Here is a 23419-nt window from a genome sequence, read left to right on the forward strand (position 1 = left end):
ACGGGAGACTCTAGCAGCTCTGGACAGACGGGAGACTCTAGCAGCTCTGGACAGACGGGAGACTCTAGCAGCTCTGGACAGACGGGAGACTCTGCTAGCACTGGAGAGGAGGAAGGCTCTGGCAGCGCTGGACAGACGAGGCGTACTGTAGGCCTGGTGCGTGGGGTTGCCACAGGACCCACCAGGCTGGGGAGACCTCTAGGGGGCTTGGTGTTAGGAGGAGGCACCTGAAGGACCGGGCTGTGGGGGAGCACTGGAGCTCTGGTGCGCAGCCTTGGCACCACTCCCCCAGGCTGGATAACTACTCTAGCCCTGACCCTCCAGAGTGCAGGCACAGGTTGAACCGGGCTGTGGGTAAGCACGGGAGATCGAGTGCCTACTACGCGCACCTATCCCTTAGGCACCACTCCCACATTTGCCCAGCATGAGTGGAGCGCAGGCATAGGACGCACTGCACCCTCCTAGCGCCCCAGAGACACAGCACGCAGAGCCGGCGCAGGATACCCTGGACCGAAACGGCGTACCGGCGACCAGACACGCTGAGCAGGCACCATACGCCCTAGCTGGATGCCCCCACTCGCATGACACTCTCGGGGGGCTGCCTTATAGCGCACCGGGCTATGGGCACGTACTGGCGACACTGTGCGCTTAACCGCATAACACGGTGCCTGACCAGTAACGCACTGCTTATATTAAGCACGAGGAGTGAGCTCAGGTCTGCTACCTGGCTTAGCCCCACACTTGTTCCCCCCCCAAAATGTTTTGGGGCTGCCTCTCGTACCTGTCGCGCTGCCGTGCTGCCTCATATCGCTGCCGCTCCCCATCCTGTGCCCAGGGTTCTTCTCTGTTCAAAATCTCCTCCCATGTCCAGGAGTCCTGTGATGCTGGCCGCTGTTGTTGCTGCTGCTGCTGCTGTCGTCGCTGTCTGTTACCACGCCGCTTGGTCCTTGGTTGGTGGGTGTTTCTGTAAAGGTTTTCCTCCTCTTCTTCTGAAGAGGAGAGGCGAGAAGGATCGGAGGACCAATATGCGGTGTGGTAAGTGTCCATGGTTCTTTTAATAAGAAATACTCAACATGAACACCTGAATACAAAAGCAATAAACGTGGAACGAACGAAAACCAAAACAGTACCGTGTGGTGAAAAACACAGACATGGAAACAAACACCCACCAACAAACAGTGAAACCCAGGCTACCTAAGTATGATTCTCAATTAGACAACTAATGACACCTGCCTCTGATTGAGAACCATACTAGGCCGAAACATAGAAATCCCAAAATCATAGAAAAACAAACATAGACTGCCCACCCCAACTCACGCCCTGACCATACTAAATAATGACAAAACAAAGGAAATAAAGGTCAGAACGTGACATACACAATGTAGCCCCTTACGGGTATTCTTCAACATAAATGCGTAAAACTACGTCACAATGCTGTAGACACCTTGGGGAATACGTAGAAAAAAAGTAATCTGGTTGATAGCCCATTCACTGCTCAATAGGGACGCATTGGAACGCAGAGCTTTCAAAACATGAGGCACTTCCGGATTGGATTTTTCTCAGGCTTTCGCCTGCAATATCAGTTCTGTTATACTCACAGACAATATTTTTACAGTTTTGGAAACTTTAGAGTGTTTTCTATCCTAAGCTGTCAATTATATGCATATTCTAGCATCTTGTCCTAACAAAATATCCCGTTTACTTTGGGTACGTTATTTTTCCAAAAATGAAAATACTGCCCCCTAGTCACAACAGGTTCTAACCCTGGCAGTCATCAATGCAGGTTGTGGGTGAATACAAATTTAAACTCTTGGAAAGCCTAACAAGTCCAATAGGAATTACACATCACTTTGAAGCCAGCATAATGGGATTTACAGTTAGGGATGCAAAATTCTGGTAGATTTTCCAGGTTTTTCAGAAATCCTGGTTGGAAAATTACTGGAAATGTTTTTGGGAAAGTTGGTGGAATTTTGAATCCTACTTACAGGCCTGACGTGGGCTGTAAACTATGAGTTTCAGTCGACTGTATAAGGCCTTATGATATATGTAATGCTTCAATTATATCGATACCATTTGTCTAGGAGCTCACTTGGTGAAGGCCACATAACTGAAATTCAATGAATTTAACAACCATGTCTCTGTCACAAAAAAAATCACTCATGGGTGGTAATTCTACAATTCAATCAAAAGGGATACTGGGAAATTATTGGAGGCCTGGCTCCAATATCTTACAATTTTTTTTATTAGTATTACTCATATCAAATTAGTACTACTCAATTCAGCTATTTAAGTTTAACACATTATTTTTAGGTAATTGGTTTCCTCAAAACTTTGAGTAGTCAGAACTTATCCGGTTTTACAGTGTAGAGTCCATTTAGTTAATTTTCCATACATGTACTGTTTCTTTCCTTTTGAAATCAATTTTTATTTGTCACATGCGCCGAATACAACAGGTATGTTGTACACCTTACTGTAAAATGTTTACTTACATGCCCTTAACCTACAAAGCAGTTTTAAGAAATATATTTACTCACTAAATAAACAAAAGAAATGTAGCTAGGCCCACTGTATCTTTGGTTACTGTTCATGCACCCTACCGGTAGCTCAAGGGTTGTGAATGGAAGGTGTAGGGTTGACCTCAGAGGCTTAAATCAAGGGGGAGGAACACACCATGCACACTTGGCCTGAGTCCCACCCCCTCTCCCCATCTGCAGAAAGTACCCAGCAATAAGCCTCTGCTGCCATGAGATTAAGGCCTGTTAGCTCACTCTCTCTCTCTCTCTCTCTCTCTCTCTCTCTCTCTCCTCTCTCTCCCTCCCTCCCCCCTCCCTCCTCTCTCTTCCTTCCTTCCTCCCTCCCTCCCTCCCCCTCTCTCTCTCTCTCTCTCTCTCTCTCTCTCTCTCTCTCTCCTCTCCCTTCCTTCCCCCCTCTCTCTCTCTCTCCCTTCCTTCCTTCCTCCCTCCCCCTCTCTCTCGCTCTCTCTCTCTCTCTCTCTCTCTCTCCCTTCCTCCCTACCACAGTGTCACCTCTGCAGATTCACAACCACTTTAAGCCCATTGTATGCATGCTGCGCACATCCACACCTTCCATGCCACACGAGGAGGAAAAGCAGCAGCACTAATAAAGGAACAGGGCACACTAGCTTCTCATGGTGTACACTTAAAGGAGTGCTGAAATGCATCCGACTGTATCAGATTTCCCAATTGACTTCTACAAACCTATGATTACACTCAGCGAGGACTGCGAGGGGGTAAAGGAGAACCTCGTTTGGCCTAGTTTGTGCCTGGTTGGCCACCGTATCACACCACCCTGAGCAGACTCTGCAGCTACTCTCGCTCTCTCCCCATCCTCCCTCCCACTCCCTAAACCCAGAGTGCCTCCCTTCCTACAGAAAATCACACATGTCGTTTTGCAGACTGTATACTATAGTACTGAGTACATGCACACATCTACAGACAAACCCACACACATACAAACTAGCAGGAGTTTGTTTGTATGTGGGTGCGTTTGTCTGTAGATGTGTGCATGTACTCAGTACTGTAGTATACAGTCTGTAAAACGACATGTGTGATTTTCTGTAGGAAGGGGATGTCAGGCAATGCTTTTTAAGAGTGATCTAATGAAACCCAGTAAAGCATGTGATGAATCAGGAGAGGACATAACCCTTGTCCAGTACTTTCCGTTTGGTCAATGTAGTCCAATATATGTGATGGATTATATGAGAAGTAGGCATATAATTTCCCCTCTTTATGAGGTTACATAAATATGAATATGAACCTGTTAATTAAGCAATAAGGCCTGGGAGTGTGTGGTATATACCACAGCTAAAGGCTGTTCTTGGGCACAATGCAACGCAGAATGCCTAGAAACAGCCCTTAGATGTGGTATATTGGCAATATACCATAAACCCCTGAGGTGCCTTATTGCTATTATAAACTGTTTACCAATGGAATTAGAGCAGTACAAATAAATGTTTGGTCATACCCGTATTATAGGTCTGACATAACATGGCTGTCAGCCTATCAGCATTCAGAGCTCGAACCACCCAGTTTATAATGTAAATGAACACCTCATGTATATAGTAGTAGCATAGCCTAATGTACAGAGCTTGATATTATGTACACTCTTCGATTGCAATGTTCCTAAATTACAGAGACAACACTTAACTACCACTGGTAGGCCTGTAATATTACTTCATACAGCCTAGAAAGGCTTCATGCTGACTTAAAAGGTAAGCTAATTGAGAAATGCAGCCTACAATGTTCAGAAAATACAGAATTTTGGCAAAACGTTTCAGTCTGTGATGAGTGGAGCATGTGTCTTATCCTGTAAATTATTGAGAGGGGAAAAAGAATAGGTTTACCTGTGTAGTACCTCAGATGTTAAAACAATGCATTATGCATGACGATGACTAGCATTTGACAGTGTACAATGGCTGTAAAGTAAACGTTGAGAACGCAACAGAAGTACAGGCCTTAGGCTTGGCTACTTTATATTTTGGGCACGAGGTTACTATAGATCAAACATGCTGATATGTTGAGTATATGCCCAAATGTATTTTAAAATGGTCACATTTTACCCCATGCCCCTGACTGGTGGAATAAAACTGTTTTACAGACCGCTACTCCAGAGAGTGCTAAATATGCTCGGACTGGATGCAGTGTTTCAGGACCCTCACCATTGAACAGCTCCTTCCAATCAGACAAGATCGCTTCAGCGCGTGAAGGTGCACGTCACACTATGGCAGGGGTAGATTTAGAAGCAAACATTCATCCGCAACCACTGTGCCACGTCGCAATAAAGACATATCCTACATTCAATTATGGCTATTTATATCTGTCTGACTGTCTGATAATTGCTTACATTTACGACGATGCATGCTAGCATCAGTCATTGAGTCACTGATAGGCAACATGCAGTTGCTAGGTGGTTTTCATTACGCAGAGATAGCGTACCCTATAGTAGGCTATTGCACATGACCTTAGCCTGCCGACAATACTTTTTCATTTTGAAGCATGTCATGTGGAATAACTTCGTATACAGAATAGGCTACCGTAAATATGTATCATTCATTAAAACACTAAATAATATCTAGGCCTAAGTGAAGAAAAAAATGTACCGGCCCATTTGTTGTATGCGTAGAATTTTGGCGTTATGGTATGCTATGATCTTGCCCATGTCATGCCATATGCCTGTAATTGCAAGGCCGGCTTCGAATAAAATCGTTGTTCTGTGAAGATGTCCAAAAAACTGGTGTTGCCTATTAATTAAGAGTAGTTCATCAAATAGGTTACGTTATAGTGCTGCACACCCTGTCAGACCGGCAGGTATGCACATAAAGATAACCTTTCCAAGAGGCATTCCTCGTAGGCCGGACGCGAATAACTGTATCCAGAAAATGTATTCATATCATGCAGGCCACTCTATAGGCTATTCTAAATATGGAAACTGCACCCGTAAAAATAATTGATCCTATATGAATTGTAAATCAATAACCTGTCTCACAATTTCAGAGAGGCTGCGCCCATGCAATACATAGCACCTGCTATTCTATGGTGAACATAATGAATGAAAATATATGAAACTCACCTAATATAATCCAGATAGACCCAGAGATCAGAACGAAGGCAAGCATTCCTTTCTCATTGAGTCTGCTGTCGCAGCACACAGCCCGGTGCAAGAGCCTACAACTGCAGCATCGACTGCAGTACCAGCCGGCAATCTGGGAGATTATGAAAACCAACGAGTAATACTAGGCTACTGCGAGCCAGTCAATACAGCATGCAACGTCCAACCGGTTTACAGGAGCCTATTTGCCTTGGAGAGTAGAAATGAGTATAGGTGCACACGAGAAGATAAGAAAAATGCCTCCTCAAATATGAACGAATACAATTCCTCCTGGACTATATATTTTATATAACCTCTAGGTAGTCTATAGGCTGCCCTTCGCAACGGCCTACCCACTGAAATTAAAGGGTTTAGCCTGCGTCAGAGGGGAGATGCGCGAGTAGCAAGGTTATGCGGGGATAATTGTAAGGGTGACTATAGCGGTAGGCTGTTATAGCGGACTATTTATTTTCTTTCTTTTTTATTCACTACACGAATACATTTATATTACCAACATGCAAGGCAGCATGGGTGCTGTGTATAAACGCGTTAACAGACCAAATTGATGTTTGATTTTTGTACATGATGAGTCTATTAGATTTAGATAATGCTCATGATGATGTCTGATAATAGTTCTGTGTAGTCTCTGTCCTGTAATAGATGTAGCCTACATATCGGTATTTTATTATCGGGAGGTATATCGCCTAGGCTACAGGAGGCTATGCAAATTATAGCGGATTCTAGAGTTGGGTTTACTAGGTACATTTCAGTAAATTTCCGTGGGGAATATGTTTGAGTCCTGCTAATTCACAATTCCCCAAGAGTGAGATGGGTTGGAGATACACTTGTCACGTGACATGACACTACCCCTGAATTAACATCACCTTGAAAATTCACCCTACACAGCAAGGGGAGTGCCCATCCCTTCTGCTGCTGCTGATGTAACCTCATCTATAGACAATTGCCACAGCCATGGCCGGCCCTGGGCATTAGCGACATAGGCGGTCGGCTTGGGCCCCCGGCCGTTAGTGGGCCCCGACCCCCTAACTCAGTCGGGTCTCTGTTAGGCGTTAGAATAGTAGAATACAAAAGGTGCAATTTATACATTTGGTTGTGCATCAGCAGTTTTCCTCTTGCCATGTCAGTCAAACTGTAATTGTTTCTATCTGCCCCATGGTAAAACGAGAGTCATGGCATGAAATGAGTTGTACAATTACAACATTTTCCCTCTGCCCCATGGTAAAACGAGAGTCATTTACATTACATTTAAGTCATTTAGCAGACGCTCTTATCCAGAGCGACATGGCATGAAATGAGTTGTACAATTACAACATTTTCCCTCTGACTCATGTGTATAATGTGTAGAATTGCAGATAACTTGCTTTAAAACGGCAACATTTAGTCTACTCCTCAAGGCAACATGTGTAGAATTTGCAGGAAATTAACGTACATTTTTTTTCTCTCCGCCATCAAGAGGTGGGCCACTAAAATGTTTTGCACGCAAGGTGCGGGGGCCGCAACAAAATCTTGTTTAGGGCCACCAAAAGGCTAAAGCCTGTCCTCCGCACAGGCATGTACACCTGGGATATCTACCATTCAAATCTTTATTTATTGGGAGTGACCATATAATTCTATAGGAGTGACCTACTGAGTCAAGTATTCGTCATCATTTAATTTTAGCGAATCACACAACTGTGAGGCGTGGCTTTGTGCTTGTTGTGTGCTAGCACGTTCATGTCCTAGTCGGAACTAAGTAACTCCTACATTTCCGACCTGCTAACTGGTTGAACGCGGCAAGTCTGATATTTCAGAGTTTCCTAGTTTCAACTTGCACATGAACGCGTCATTAGTGCATGGAGGAGGGATAGGGGGAAGAGTTTGTGGGATATGATTGTTTGGCAGATTAAGTCGATTAAACCAATGCGGCACCTGGAGTTTCTCCCGGGTCTCTGCTAACGAAAGCCAAGTTTGACGCGTTGGTCCGACACTCTTCGTGTATTTGGATTGAAGTGTCTGGGAACGAGATTACGGCTGCTGCAACGTCAAAATGTTCGTGACCATTTGATAGGACCGCACACAGAGATACATTTCTACTTCTTGGCTTGTCATACATAGACTATATCACACCATACTGTAGCCTATTTTATACAACTGGTTAATTTCGACACCATTTTAAGTAGGCCTAGCCTACACATGCTCTAGGGATGTGATTATTGTTTGGATAACCTTATATGCTATCATGTATTGATTATATTATTTAAAAATATTAATTCTATATATTTTTTCACTCTTTATGTGATGCGCAACGCAGAGAACACTGGAAGAATAATAATCATTTAATTACCATAGGGAATTATTGTAATGTTTGTTTATGTGTCAATTAATCCCATAAGGGATGGGTTGCCAATTGGCAATTTGACACGAAAATAAAATTTCATTCATTCATTGTACCCATTGTATGTTTTGAGAGGACACATTTTGAGCAACCTAAAAAACTTCTTGGAGGAAGTCTCCTAAGGGAGCCGGGGAGGGAGCCATGGAAGGGAGACGTAATTGCCCTATTGTGGTATCAAGTGGGTCATGGTCAGGGCCTCCCATCTGTCATGTTCTGTCGTGCCACCAGCCACACGCTTCTTCTCCTCCCTCCGCAGAAAAGACAAACATGGCCACTTTAAACATGTTAAACAAAGGCAGGCAACCAGATCACACAGGTGAATGAATACTGTTTGCATCCCAAATGGTACCCGATTTCCTTTATAGTGCACTACTTTTGATCAAATGTCTGTACGGCTCTGATATAAAGTAGTGCACTACTTTTGATCAAATGTCCATAGGGCTCTGGGAGAAAGTAGTGCACTACTTTTGATCAAATGTCTATAGGGCTCTGGTATAAAGTAGTGCATGTCACGACTTCTACTGAAGGTGGCTCCTCTCACTGTTCGGGCGGCGGTCGGCGTTGCCGGTCTACTAGCCATCACCGATCCCTTTTTCCCTTTCTGTTTGTTTTGTCTTTGGTTCCTGTTCACACCTCGTTTCATTTGCATTAATTTCTGTATGTATAATTGTAACCTGTTGCCTGCCTAAATTTGTGCGGGATGAGTATTTTATTGTGATGTGCTCGGTTGGATTTTCCGTTATTTGTTTTCACAGTTACGTAAAGTGTATGAGTGTCGGAACTTTGTTTGTTCCTCCGTGCGTTTTGCACGGGTTCTCTGTTTAACGAGCCCTATTTGGTAAAATACCATGTCCATATTATGGCAAGAACAAAGAGAAATAACAATCCATCAATACTTTAAGACATGAAGGTCAGTCAATACAGAACATTTCAAGAACTTTGACAGTTTCTTCAAGTGCAGTCGCAAAAACCATCAAGCACTATGATGAAACTGGCTCTCAAGAGGTCTGCCACAGGAAAGGAAGACCCAGAGTTCCCTCTGCTGCAAAGGATAATTTCATTAGAGTTACCAGCCTGAGAATTTGCATCCCAAATAAATGTTTCACAGAGTTCAAGTAACAGACACATCTCAACATCAACTGTTCAGAGGAGATTGCGTGAATCAGGCCTTCATTGTCGAATTGCTACAAAGAAACCACCACTAAAGGACACCAAGAAAGACAATTTTTTGGTTCCAACCGCCATGTCCTTGTGAGACACAGAGTAGGTGAACGGATGATCTCTGCATGTGTGGTTCCCACTGTGAAGCATAGAAGAGGAGAAGGTGTGATGGTGTGGGGGTGCTTTGCTGGTTACACTGTTGGTGATTCATTTAGAATTCAAGGCACACTTAAACACCATGGCTACCACAGCATTCTGCAGTGACACGCCATCCCATCTGGTTTGCACTTAGTGGGACTATCAATTGTTTTTAAACAGGACAATGACCCATCACACCTCCAGGCTGTGTAAGGGCTATTTGACCAAGAAGGAGAGTGATGGAGTGCTGCATCAGATGACCTGTCCTCCACAATCACATAACCTCAACCCAATTGAGATGGTTTTGGATGAGTCAGACCGCAGAGTGAAGGAAAAGCTGCCAACAAGTGCTCAGCATATGTGGGAACTCCTTCAAGACCGTTGTAAAAACATTACAGGTGCAGCTGGTTGAGAGTATGCCAAGAATGTGCAAAGCTGTCATCAAGGAAAAGGGTGGCTACTTTGAAGAATCTCAAATATAAAATATATTAAGATTTTTCGGTTACTACGTGATTCCATATGTGTTGATGTCTTCAATATTATTCTACAATCTAGAAAATAGTTTTAAAAAAGAACCCTGGAATGAGTAGGTGTGTCCAAACTTTTGACTGGTACTGTATATATACAGTTGAACTTGGAAGTTTACATACTCTTAGGTTGGAGTCATTACAACTCGTTTTTCAACCACCACAAATTTCTTGTTAACAAACTATAGTTCTGGCAAGTCAGTTAAGACATCTACTTTGTGCATGACACAAATCAACAACTGTTTACAGACAGATTATTTCACTTATAATTCACTGTATCACAATTCCAGTTGGTCAGAAGTTTACATACACTAAGTTGACTGTGCCTTTAAACAGCTTGGAAAATTCCAGAAAATGATGTCATGGCTTTAGAAGCTTCTGATTGGCTAATTGACATCATTTGAGTCAATTGGCGGTGTACCTGTGGATGTATTTCAAGGCCTACCTTCAAACTCAGTGCCTCTTTGCTTGACATCATGGGAAAATCAAAATAAATCAGCCAAGACCTCAGAAATAAAATTGTAGACCTCCACAAGTCTGGTTCATCTTTGGGAGCAATTTCCAAACGCCTGAAGGTACCACGTTCATCTGTACAAACAATAGTATGCAAGTATAAACACCAGGGGACCACGCAGCCATCATACCACCCAGGAAAGAGAGGCGTTCTGTCTCCTAGAGATGAATGTACTTTGGAGCGAAAAGTGCAAATCAATCCCAGAAAAACAGCAAAGGACCTTGTGAAGATGCTGGAGGAAAAATGTATGAAAGTATCTATATCCACAGTAAAACAGGTCTTATATCGACATAACCTGAAAGGCCGCTTAGCATAGAAGAAGCCACTGCTCCAAAATCACCATAAAAACGCCAGACTACGGTTTGCAACTGCACATGGGGACAAAGATTGTACTTTTTGGCCATAATGACCATCGTTATGTTTAGAAGAAAAAGGGGGATGCTTACAAGCCAAAGAATACCATCCCAACCGTGAAGCATGGGGCTGGCAGCATCATGTTGTGGGGGTGTTTTGCTGCAGGAGGGACTGGTGGACTTCACAAAATAGATGGCTTCATGAGGGAAGAAAATGATGTGGATATATTGAAGCAACATCTCAGGACATCAAGTTAAAGCTTGGTCTCAAATGGGTCTTCCAAATGGACAGTGACCCAAGCATACTTCCAAAGTTGTGGCAAAATGGCTCAAGGACAACAAAGTCAAGGTATTGGAGTGGCCATAACAAAGCCCTGACCTCAATCCTATAGAACATTTCTGGGCAGAACTGAAAAAGCAAGTGCAAGCAAGGAGGCCTACAAACCTGACTCAGTTACACCAGCTCTGTCAGGAGGAATGGGCCAACGTTCACCCAACTTATTTTGGGAAGCTTGTGGAAGGCTACCCGAAACGTTTGACCCAAGTTAAACAATTTAAAGGCAATGCTACCAAATACTAATTGAGTGTATGTAAACTTCTGGCCCACTGGGAATGTGATGAAAGAAATAAAAGCTGAAATAAATAATTCTAGACATACACTACCGGTCACAAGTTTTAGAGCTCATACTCAGAGTGAGTTTCTTTATTTTTACTATTTTCTACATTGTACATCCACATCCATAACACATATGGAATCATGTAGTAACCCAAAAAATGTTAAACGAATCAAAGTATTTTATATTTGAGATTCTTCAAATTGCCACCCTTTGCATTGATGACAGCTTTGTACACTCTTGGCATTCTCTCAACCAGCTTCACCTGGAATGCTATTCCAACAGTCTTGAAGGAGTTCCCACTTGTTGGCTGCTTTTCCTTAACTCTGCGGTCTGACTCATCCCAAACCATCTCAAATTGGTTGGGGTTGGGGGATTGTGGAGGCCAGGTCATCTGATATAGCACTCCATCACTCTCCTTCTTGGTCAAATAGCCCTTACACAGCCTAGAGGTATGTTTTGGGTCATCGTCCTGTTGAAAGACAAATGATAGTCCCACTAACCACAAACCAGATGGGATGGCGTATTGCTACAGAATGCTGTGGTAGCCATGCTGGTTAAGTGTGCCTTGAATTCTAGATAAATCAGACAGTGTCACCAGCAAAGCACCGCCACACCATAACAACTCCTCCTCCATGCTTTAAGGTGGGAAATACACATGCAGAGATCATTCATTCACCCACACCGCATCTCACAAAGACACGGCAGTTGGAAGCAAAAATCTCAAATTTGGACTCCAGATCAAAGGACAATTTCCACTGGTCTAATGTCCATTGCTTCTTGGCCCAAGCAAGTCTTTTCTTATTATTGGTGTCCTTTAGTAGTGGTTTCTTTACAGCAATTTGAATATGAAGGCCTGATTCACACAGTCTCCTCTGAACAGTTGATGTTGAGATGTGTCTGTTACTTGAACTCTGTGAAGCAATTATTTGGGCTGCAATTCTGAAGCTGGTAACTCTAATGAACTTACCCTATGCAGCAGGGACTTCCATTCCTTTTGCGGTCCTCATGAGAGCCAGTTCATCATAGTGCTTGATGTTTTTTTTGTGACTGCACTTGAAGAAACTTTGAACGTCCTGAAATGTTCCGTATTGACTGACCTTCATGTCTTAAATGATGGACTGTCGTTTCTCTTTGTTTATTTTAGCTGTTCTTACCATAATATGGACTTTGGCCTTTTACCAAATAGGGCTATCTTATGTATACCCCCCCTACCTTGTCACAAAACAACTAATTGGCTCAAATGCATTAAGGAAAGAAACTTTAAGAAGGCACACCTGTTAATTGAAATGCATTCCAGGTGATTACCTCATGAAACTGGTTGAGAGAATGCCAAGAGTGTGCAAAGCTGTCATCAAGGCAAAGGGTGGCTATTTGAAAAATCTCAAATCTCATATATATTTTGATTCATTTAACACTTTTCTGGTTACTACATGATTCCATATGTGTTATTTCATAGTTTTGATGTCTACACTATTATTCTACAACGTAGAAAATAGTAAAAATAAAGAAAAACCCTTGAATGAGTAGTTGTTCTAAAACTTTTGACCGGATATTCGTGATATTTGTTTAGTCTAAATTACACTAACTTAGAGTGGCATGGAAATTATTATGTAGCCATATTGACAAGAGATGTAAATATTGATTTTACTAGCGAAGTTCATCAAAAATAGCTAGCAATGCTAATGTTAGCTAGCTAAAATACTGTGGTCCCCTCAAAGAAACTAACTACCTGCAATTTTACATATTTTGACATGGGGCAGAGAAAAATTTGCAGTTTTATTGCTAATCTCATGTTATTCTACACATTTTGCCATGAGGCTGAGAGAACATTTAGCATTTTAAAGCTAACTAAAGCTAAAATGTAGGTGTGTTGACTGTGAAAATGGCACTGGATTATGATACATCTTGTTTGCTAAATTAACAAATGAAACATTCAGTGGCATATGCCTCACTGCAGTCATATTTGTGGCTTGTTGGGGTGGCTTTCAGTTAGTTATTTTTGTCAAAACCATCCTGTGATAGTGAATATCATTCCAGGTAATATGTTGTATTTCTTCAATTCTGACATTTGAATATTTTTTTTCTAAATCTGATTGGGTGGGCCTTGCTAACGAGTGGCCAGTCCACCCCTGTTTGTTTATCTTACGTAAACAAGAAACACACTGTTGTCAGCAGTGACTTACATGAAGTCTGAACTGGAGTCTGTGACACAACTCTGTATCAACTGGAGAGTCAAGACTGCCCCTGTCGTTGATTTGAATAACTACACCATTTCCCGGAAAAGCGCGACTCGACTACAATTTATTCTGAAGGGTTTGCCTGGATTTTGGCTGTTTGATGCTTTGCGGGACATAATTGCATCGATAACAGAAAATGCATAGGCCACTCACCCAATAGTGCAATCTTATTATCTAATTATGTGTATTTATTTAGGACAATTGGCGGGAATACATGTGGAATGATTACTTCACTGAGCCAATATATTGTAAATTGAAACGTCATGATCATGCTACATGCAGGATCATGCAATATATTCGTTTATTGGCTATGCTCAAGACTTCCTCGTCACACCTTATCTCTCACAACAGCATGATTTCTCGGAAATCATGTTGCCTGAAGTTTGAGCGCGCCTGTATGTGCAGTTCTGCCTCAGCGCAGATGCGGACTGCTGCCCAAACTGTCGCCCCCACCAATGAAGAGTGTGCATGATACTATATTGGGGAAATCCCACCCACTTTATATAAAAACCAGTTTCCTTCAGTAGATTGTACACACTGTAAAGGAAGACCTGGGTGGATATAAACGTTCCAAGGAATCACAGAGGAATAACTTCCCGCTCCATCTTCACAAAAGGAAATACTTGCTTTTAGGCTCAATTACAAATCACCGGGATTAAGCGACATCATATTGTAGCTGTAAGTGATTTTATTTTATTATTGCATGCACTGGGCTACGTGGAAACGTTGTGTTTGTGCTAGTGCTCTTTGTACATATTTATAGCAGATATGCTTGTAATTTATAGTATATGCTATTTTCTATTCAATTGACTGGGATTTGTTTTTCCATGTGTGCAGCAGCGTGTGTTTTGTCATTGGGCACATATATTCCACACATTGACAGATGTTATTTACGCTTGACACGAGGCTAGAAGCAAAGTGGTGTGCGCGGTGCGCTCATTTGTGAATTTAACGAGACATGGAACAATGCAGTTATAATTAATGCAGTTTTGCAGTAGTACATTCATGACATTTCAAGAGTTCTAGTTAAAATATAAAGTTGCAAGTTTTAGTGGGTCAAGGTTGCAACACTAATTTAGAGGCACTGTAATGGATTGGTCAAAATATGCATGCGCTTGTTCATTGCACGATTAAAGTGTGCGTGGTTGAATAAGTCTGTTCGTTCTTTTCAAGAGCTATAGAACCCGCCCCATTTAACCTCGAATGCAACATAAATAGCGATATAGCATCAGTGGCGGAAAAAGTACCCAATTGTCATACTTGACTAAAAGTAAAGAGACCTTAATAGAAAATGACCAAGTAAAGAGTTACCCAATAAAATACTACTTGAGTAGTATCAAAAGTACAAGTATAAATCATTTCAAATTCCCTATAAACCATATGGCACCATTATATTGTTTTTTATTTATTTATGAATAGCCAACACAACACTCATTCGCATCATTACAAACGTGTTTAGCGAGTCCGCCAGATCAGAGACATTTCCTGTGCTGCTAAGAGATCAAAATGTAAACACAGAAAATGTATGGAGTAAAAAGTACATTATTTTCTTTAGAGATGTAGTAAAGTAAAAGTTAACAAAAATATATATATAAATAGTAAAGATACACCAAAATAACTACTTAAGTACTACTTTAAAGTATTTTTACTCAAGTACTTTAAACCACTGTATAGTATAACCGTGCATCTGCTTGAATAAGATAATTAGTACACCTTAAAGTAATGTCAATGTAGTCCTAAAATGCACATGATAGACATACTAGTAGGACTGCTGTCTTTCACTGATTTGCACATATTTCCAAGTAATTTGCCAGTTGTTGGCAATGGTCATAGTAGCTACATCACACTTCCTGGTCATGAACTTCACTGAGCGCACTAAACATCTGCACTAACTGAGCAGGGTAGTGGGTGGGAGTGACGTGCTTGTAAATCTACCCCAAATGCCATGTGCCTAAAACTAAGTTTATCTCTTCTCCTTGATCTCCCAGGAACCATGCCTGTGTCTAGGATGAGAATGAGGCCTTGGCTGGAGGATAAGATTGAGTCCAACTCCATCAGTGGATTGGTGTGGGTGGACAAGGTAAGACTTCCCTGCTCGTCAAACTCATCTAATGATTTTTCCTTTATCTACAAAGACACTGTCATTGTATGAAGAGAGCTCAGTCGAGGTATTGACATCACACAACATATTTAGTACTATTATCCATGAACAGGACTACTCGTCATTGTAAATAAGAATTTGTTCTTAATTGACTTGCCTAGTTAAATAAAGGTTAAATAAACAAAACAAATAAACAATAACCACGAAGCATGTACAGGAGACGCTGGGGTGAGAGATAGCAGGCACTCATTTGAAACCCATTTCTTTGTGGTTTTGTCCAGGACAAGAAGATATTCTCCATCCCATGGAAGCATGCTGCACGTCATGGATGGGACCTGAACAAGGATGCCTGTCTATTCAAGCAATGGGCCATGCACACAGGTGAGCAAATTACACATACCTAGACTACCTAGTGTGGAATAGCCCCTCTTATAATAATGGATTTTTGCTAGATGAACAATATGCACTTCAGCACCTTAGGGTTTTTCAATCTACTTTCTGCATCGTAATAACAATGATATTACTTGTCTGTTGATGCAGGGAAATTCATACAAGGCGAGACTACACCAGACCCTAAGACATGGAAGGCTAATTTCCGCTGTGCAATGAACTCCCTTCCTGACATCAAGGAGGTGAAAGACAAGAGCATCAACAGAGGGTCAGGAGCGGTGCGCGTTTACAAAATGCTGAACGTCAGCACAAAGCCAAATAACAAGAGGTCAAAAGCAAAGGATGCAAAGAAAAATGACAAGGTTATATTACTTTTTAACTGCAACAATCTTTAGAATCCCTTTATCATCACTTGTAGTACTGTTTTCCCTCTGCTGAATAAAGAGCGGTGCATGTATATTTAGCTGGCTGTATTCAGACCAGTGACAACAGAGATGAATATTACAATCTTATTTAATGTTTTGCTGTTTTCTCCTCTAGGGGTTAAAGATCAAGACAGAGGAAATGGACAACAGTGCAACCCATTGCCTCGAGGATCGCAACACCAACACACACCTGCAGGAGGACAGAAAGATACAGGAGAACAAAGTCGACAGCTCAGACAACCTAGGGGAGACCATCACAGCAGCGTCATATCTTGATGGCTCTGTCAATCACCCTGATGTTCCAGACTTTATCACCTCTGTGGAAATAGGACCAGACAGCATCAACTACTACTCGTCTTTCCAAGTGTCACCGGATCACTCCACAGGTAAGATTAAGCTTGCTGGATGCTTGGGTTTGATTCAACTCTGTGTGTGAGTGTGGGCTGCAAATGTAATTGAGGTTTGCACAATGCTCATGTCAATTTTCCTTCAACTTTACAGACTATGAAGATTTGAACGAAGAAACACTTATTGAGGTAAGTTTGTCTCTACCAGTACATGTTCAGTGTGCTTTTTTCATTATCAGGAATACCCATGTTTAGCAGGTATTCTGCATTGAATACAACAAATTCTAACACAGTTAAACCAAGCAAAAATGCAACCAGGCTCATCCCCTGTGTTTTGCTCTTTCAGATTGCACAGCATTGGGAGCAATTGGAGCAATTGGAGCTGCCAGGCAGTGTAAACAGCAAGGGGTTCCTGAGCAATGAAGTAGCTACAGTAGAGTCATACAACACTGCAGAGTCTAACCACAGTCCAGAGAGCCAATGGAGTGATAACTCAGGTAAATGATGCTAGAGGGAATCTGACTGTTTGTTATACTGTAGTATTCAACGGAAGGGTTTCATCATGTCTGCATGTATTGTCTTTGTGAAACATTTGCTAGTCAAAATGAAAGACTACAACAGGAAAATAAAACTGATGGAATCCAAGGACCTTTAGAAAAATATTTGTCAGACGATTGAGGAACGTATTTCAGTCAATAGAATTTCCTTCTCATATTTATAAGGTGTGAAACATAATAATGCATGTAAGGTAAACAGATGGCAGAGATAAGCGCTGAATGATTACACCGGAGCCTAAGTTTCAGTTTTTTTTCTTCATTACATCAAAATCCTCTAACAAGGCTGCTCTCAACATTGCACAACATAGAGGAAATCTGTAACTTCATTCAACTGTGCTTCTCTTGCATCACTGACCAGCTTTGTTTTGTTTGCCATATAGGGTCGGAAATAGAGCTGCGGTTATACACAGAACTGAGCCCAGGCCTACCAATGGCTGAAGATCTCGTCTCTTACGCCGACCATTGGGCTCTGAACAACACACTGAACAACAACACGACCAGTTATCTCCAACAGATCTCTTGCCCACTTTGAGCCATGCCTGGATTTCCTGGCCACTGTGAGCCCTGCCTACTCTTTCCCAGACACTGTTCAGAAACAAAAGACCACTCTGACTCTACAGTCTAAAAGACTTCTTTATTTCGTGACCTCTGAACCTTAAGCTACACCATCTTTGCCATTTGACCTCTGCTGTTCTGTGACAGTTGGTGGATCTCTGAAGTGATTTGGCATTTTTGACAGGAATTTTTTAACCAAGTGTCATGCTCTACTGTGTTTCTAGTCTTTATTAAATCATTGTGCTCATAGCTGTGTTGATGATTTACAAGATCCATAGTTGATATGAGGGCACCTATCCCGTTGCCAGCTCAACACAGACACTCTCCACAGAAACTCTCCACTTGGGTGGGCAAAACTATATCAGTTTTTTCTGTTTTACTGTGAAAATAAAATCCGTTATTTACACTTGTATATAGCTGTATATTCCAGGACAATAATCATTCATAACAAACTATGGTGAAAAATTGTCTCTTAATTTGGTGAAAAGTCTTAAAGATGTACTGTTTTGTATATTGAATCTGTAAATAATGTATTTGTATTGAATATTTGTGTTGTGGTTTGTTTTATACAAAATAAATAAAATACCAACTTATTTTGTAGTGCATATGGATATAGTATAGTATAATATACTTATTATCTAATACTTCTTATATCTGCCATGACAAAGTGGACAGACTTTTAGGGATGTTTTGATGAGCCTGTGTGACCTGATTCGTTAGTTTGCTGTCTAAGAGACATGGGGAGCTGCAGTACTGCAGTGACAACAGCCTGGCGCGAGGTTATAGTAACAGTGTAATAATCGTAAAATCAATCCAATATATATGAAATAATATTTTCTTGGAAACAGTTTTAAAGGGAGTCTCTTAGTGGCATTCATAAAAGTGACAGGGCTTTTAACTGAGCATGAAAGGGTTTATTTTAATGGTGACGGTCACTTAACACAGCATTGTGTGTAAATCACATCATTAATCCTAGCTGTTGTAAACTACTTCCATAAATACATTAGAGAGGAATTACATTATCAGCCTCAAGCCTATAAAACACTGTTGAATACTGCTGCACATTTTTCATGTCAAGTTTGTTACATTCCTTGGAAACGGGTCAAACTGCTTTGACAACTGCAATGTAAAAAGTAATTGCCTAACTTAAAGAAATTGTGTAGTGTCTACTCAAACATCTCTAACAGTCAGTAGAACTCAAATCACAAAAGTGGTCCTAGCTCATACTGTATGTCAATAAGATTTCTTATTACTTCATGTTTGAGTACTGTTAACAAATATTAGCTTATTGAGTAACTATAACTATATTTGTGTTCTGCTAATCCAAAGTTCTTGAAGTTTATTTAACATTTTAAAGTCAAATATTTTTTATACGTTTTTCTTACTTGATTTGATGTTTTATGCCTTTACTTAAAATTATAAAGTAGTATTCACACGTATTGATATTTGAGTAAAAACACTTGATTCATCTGTGTTTGTGCTGATATAGAATTATTAGGTTTTTGCAAGTTATGAATACTTAATAGCACCACGTACCTATGTTTTTAGAGGATTGTGGGTAATTAAAAATGTGTAGACTTAATGATACTTTTTCACAATGTTGTATGCATACTTGAAGAAAGAAAATTATATTTCTAAGATAGTATTAAGCATTTTGCTGTGCTATGAGGTGTAATTGATCATGATGAACAGATATCAAAACCATCTGGCAAATTGATGTTCAACAATGAGACAAGCCATTACCACAATCAACACTCTTAGTCACCACTCTTAATAACAGGGGTTAATGCAACATCCTGTGATGCTTACAGTTCTACCTCCAGTTACTGTTAGAGGAATGACCAATGTGCTCAACAATGCCTCCTAAGGTGGGATAAAATTAGATATTGTCAAAAATACATTAAACAACATTAAACATTAAGACACGACCACTGAAAATTATAAATCAAAACTACTTAAACTTCAAAAAATATATATTGACGTAGAAGGGACCCTGCATTTTTATGTTCACTAAAAAAATGAATCGTTATTGTTCAGAATACTTCATGCAATTTAGTGTCAAAAAGTTAATAATATTTACACCTTAAAAAGATAACCATATGGGTGGGGATGTCACTTTATTACTTTAAGTATTGAACACTGCTGTCACGAATACCACCGAAGGTGGCTCCCCTTCCTGCTCGGGTGGCGCTCGGCGGTCGTCGTCACCGGTCTATTAGCTGCCACCGATCCCTTTTTCCTTTTCGTTTGTTTTTGTCTAGTTGTTTTCACCTGTTCCTTGTTGGGGTTTTGGGATGGGTGTTATTTAAGTTAGTTTTGCCCGCTGGTGTTTGTGCAGGCTTGTTGGTTTGTTACGTTTGGTGATGTATCGTGTTTGTTTTGGGTTTTCGCTGTCCAGTGTTTGTAACTAGGTTTTGGGTTTGTTTAGCGCCAGTGTTTTAGGGCATTCACCCATGTTTGGACCTGTTACGTTTTGAAGGACATTAAAGCGTTTTTCCCGTTCACTTCGCTCTCTGCATTTGACTCCTCACTCATCACTCACCCGACGTTACAACTGCAACACTTTGAGTTGGGTTACTCAAATGGTTCTAGGCAACGGGAGTCCACCACAAAAAAAAAGTGTTAGTTGAACTAATTACTTTTTACAGTGTGCTGTCCACGGCGGCTTCATTTGGGTATTTTGCTGAGTCTTATTTATCCATACCAACATAAGCAATTTTTCATCATGTGAGTTTCAGCCACAGACGGATATTATAATTCCTCTTTGGCTGATGAATAGACCCAAACCAGGCCTTACTCAATAGGTTTTGTGTTAGTCCATCTATAGTTCTTCTAATTTCCTATTTAGGTAGTTTGTCAAATTCTCGCAGATAAACATTTTACTGGCCATTGTACTATTTTAAACCCAGTTGTTCTACATCGTAATATACTGACGCTGAAAGAACTGTGCAGAATTGTAGAATTGTTCGGTTTGCCTAGCCGAGTTCGACTAGACGTCAGCATTTTAAAACAGTCCCGTAACGCCTGCAGTGTCTAAAGAGATCCCCCAAACAAAAACGGACTCATTCTGAGAGTAAGTGCACGCACACCTGGTAAGTAGTCGCTTATAGATAAATGCCGGCCGGCAGACTTGTATTGCAGTAAAGTTGAAGGGCTCTGGCTAATATTAGATAGATGGATGAAGTACACAGCTAATGTTAAACAGAGCCTACCTCAGCTGGAGCAAAACATTGGCTACTAACTTCTTATAATACTGTAATGACCTGACTAGATCATAAAATAACAATTGTCCAGACAGAGGGTTGAGTTTACAAATTTACGGTTTATTAACCCAACTTCTCACAGGCTACTGTTTGGCCGTAGCCCACGCCAAATAAATGAAGGATACCCTATAAAACAACCGTGACCTTCGCTTGTCAAGGCCAGATGTAAGAGAGAGAACAATGGCTAAACCTGGTCTGAACTTCCAATGCTCAATCCCCCCGCCCAACCCCCCTCCACGCCACTCCGCCAACCACCTGGAAGCCCGGCTCCAGAACACTCCAGGCATTCCCGTGATTGGCAGATAGCAGGTTGATTGGCATGTCGGACCCCGCAAACACTGGGTACTGGTAAGTACAACACAACCAACTAATAACCTAACACATAACACACAGCTGTCTGTGCGGGTCACTACAATACATTTGCTTTAGAGGGAAGGCTACTGAGACAGTGATTAATCATTTATTCAACTTAACTTTTCAAAGAATCTCAAAGCACAAAATTACAAGTAATTTAGAAAAACAACATAAGGGGATGGACAGTCACTAGAAAGTTCATGACTTGAGTGGTCATCTGAGGGAGGTGGTCTAACAGGGGGAGAGTCTGGAGGCAGGCAGTGCGGTCTCATCAACGTGTCTCGCCGTTCCTGGCTTTTCCTGTTATGCAGGTGAGTGAGGACCCAAAAGCAGTTTAACAGAAACAGAGTCTTTTAATGTCCAAACACAGGGAAGACATAAATCCTCTTCAGATGTATCGGTTGACAAAATAGACAACCCGCAGAGAGGGCGACAAATAAATCATAAAGTCCTCTGATCTTTACAGGAGAGTCCCCTTCTAGCAGCAGAGGAGAATAGCAGGGTTAGCGGCAACAGACTGCTGGTCTCTCCGGGTAGGCGCGGGTTGTAGAGGACAGAGGTACCTGATCACACGTAGCATCTGATGAAGAGGCAGATTACGACAGGACGGGACAAGGGTGAAGCAAACGAGAATCTGACAAAGACAGAAGCAGAAACAGAGAGAGAAATAGAGACCTAATCAGAGGGAAAAAAGGGAACAGGTGGGAGAGAGTAAACGAGGTAGTTAGAGGAGATGAGGAACAGCTGGGGGAAGGAAAGGGAGAGAAGGTAACCTAATACGACCAGCAGGGGGAAACGAAGTGAAGAGAAAGAACAGGAACAAGACATAACATGACAATACATGACAGTACCCCCCCACTCACCGAGCGCCTCCTGGCGCACTCGAGGAGGAAACCTGGCGGCAACGGAGGAAATCATCGATCAGCGAACGGTCCAGCACGTCCCGAGATGGAACCCAACTCCTTTCCTCAGGACCGTACCCCTCCCAATCCACTAGGTACTGATGACCACGGCCCCGAGGACGCATGTCCAAAATCTTACGGACCCTGTAGATAGGTGCGCCCTCAACAAGGATGGGGTGGGGGAAGACGAACGGGGGCGCGAAGAAAGGGCTTAACACAGGAGACATGGAAGACCGGGTGGACGCGACGAAGATGTCACGGAAGAAGAAGTCGCACTGCGACAGGATTAATGACCTGAGAAATACGGAACGGACCAATGAACCGCGGGGTCAACGAGAAGCTGTCTTTAAGGGGAAGGTTTTGAGTGGAGAGCCATACTCTCTGACCGCAACAATATCTAGGACTCTTAGTCCTACGCTTATTAGCGGCTCTCACAGTCTGCGCCCTATAACGGCAAAGTGCAGACCTGACCCTCTTCCAGGTGCGCTCACAACGTTGGACAAAAGCCTGAGCGGAGGGGACGCTGGACTCGGCGAGCTGGGACGAGAACAGAGGAGGCTGGTACCCGAGGCTACTCTGAAAAGGAGATAGCCCGGTCGCAGACGAAGGAAGCGAGTTGTGAGCGTATTCTGCCCAGGGGAGCTGTTCTGCCCAAGACGCAGGGTTACGAAAAGAAAGACTGCGTAAGATGCGACCAATAGTCTGATTGGCCCGTTCTGCTTGACCGTTAGACTGGGGGTGAAAACCGGAAGAGAGACTGACGGAAGCCCCAATCAAACGGCAAAACTCCTCCAAAATTGAGACGTGAATTATGGACCCCTGTCCGAAACGGCGTCTGACAGAAGGCCATGAATTCTGAAAACATTCTCAATTATGATTTGTGCCGTCTCTTTAGCAGAAGGAAGCTTAGCGAGGGGAATAAAATGAGCCGCCTTAGAGAACCTATCGACAACCGTTAGAATAACAGTCTTCCCGC

At 42.1% G+C, this 23419-nt stretch overlaps 2 protein-coding genes across 5 annotated transcripts in view; one reads left to right on the forward strand and one right to left on the reverse strand.

The window, feature by feature from the left end:
• Nucleotides 1–23419, reverse strand: part of LOC115136190 (long-chain-fatty-acid--CoA ligase 6-like) — a 104912-nt gene that overhangs the window by 48965 nt on the left and 32528 nt on the right. For 2 of the 3 annotated variants that reach the window (XM_065023891.1, XM_029671739.2), the window contains exon 1: nucleotides 5590–5962. The exons of the other annotated variant lie outside the window; for it this stretch is intronic. In XM_065023891.1, coding sequence (XP_064879963.1) covers nucleotides 5590–5635 — 46 coding nt within the window. In that variant the 5' untranslated portion in view covers nucleotides 5636–5962. Of the gene's footprint in view, nucleotides 1–5589; nucleotides 5963–23419 lie in introns of those variants that run through there. 3 annotated transcript variants of the gene reach the window in all.
• LOC115136192 (interferon regulatory factor 1-like) lies at nucleotides 14069–18517 on the forward strand. 2 transcript variants are annotated; one of them, XM_029671740.2, is made up of 8 exons: nucleotides 14069–14227; nucleotides 15538–15629; nucleotides 15932–16031; nucleotides 16191–16402; nucleotides 16581–16851; nucleotides 16967–17001; nucleotides 17159–17309; nucleotides 17750–18517. In XM_029671740.2, exons 2-8 carry the CDS (start codon nucleotides 15543–15545, stop codon nucleotides 17899–17901), a joined length of 1008 nt encoding a protein of 335 aa, XP_029527600.1. In that variant the 5' UTR covers nucleotides 14069–14227; nucleotides 15538–15542; the 3' UTR covers nucleotides 17902–18517. The 2 variants fall into 2 exon arrangements, with proteins under 2 accessions (XP_029527600.1, XP_064879958.1); XM_065023886.1 differs by lacking the exon at nucleotides 17159–17309 and having other exon boundaries at nucleotides 17750–17852.

This window comes from Oncorhynchus nerka, linkage group LG10 (genome assembly GCF_034236695.1).
Source record: "Oncorhynchus nerka isolate Pitt River linkage group LG10, Oner_Uvic_2.0, whole genome shotgun sequence".
NCBI classification, from domain to species: domain Eukaryota; kingdom Metazoa; phylum Chordata; class Actinopteri; order Salmoniformes; family Salmonidae; genus Oncorhynchus; species Oncorhynchus nerka.

Coding starts and splice junctions, on each gene's coding strand:
- LOC115136192 (XM_029671740.2), top strand. CDS start 15,543: ATGCCTGTGTCTAGGATGAGAATGAGGCCTTGGCTGGAGGATAAGATT. Junction 17,002..17,158: donor ACGAAGAAACACTTATTGAG/GTAAGTTTGTCT, acceptor TTGCTCTTTCAG/ATTGCACAGCATTGGGAGCA. Junction 17,310..17,749: donor CCAATGGAGTGATAACTCAG/GTAAATGATGCT, acceptor TTTGCCATATAG/GGTCGGAAATAGAGCTGCGG.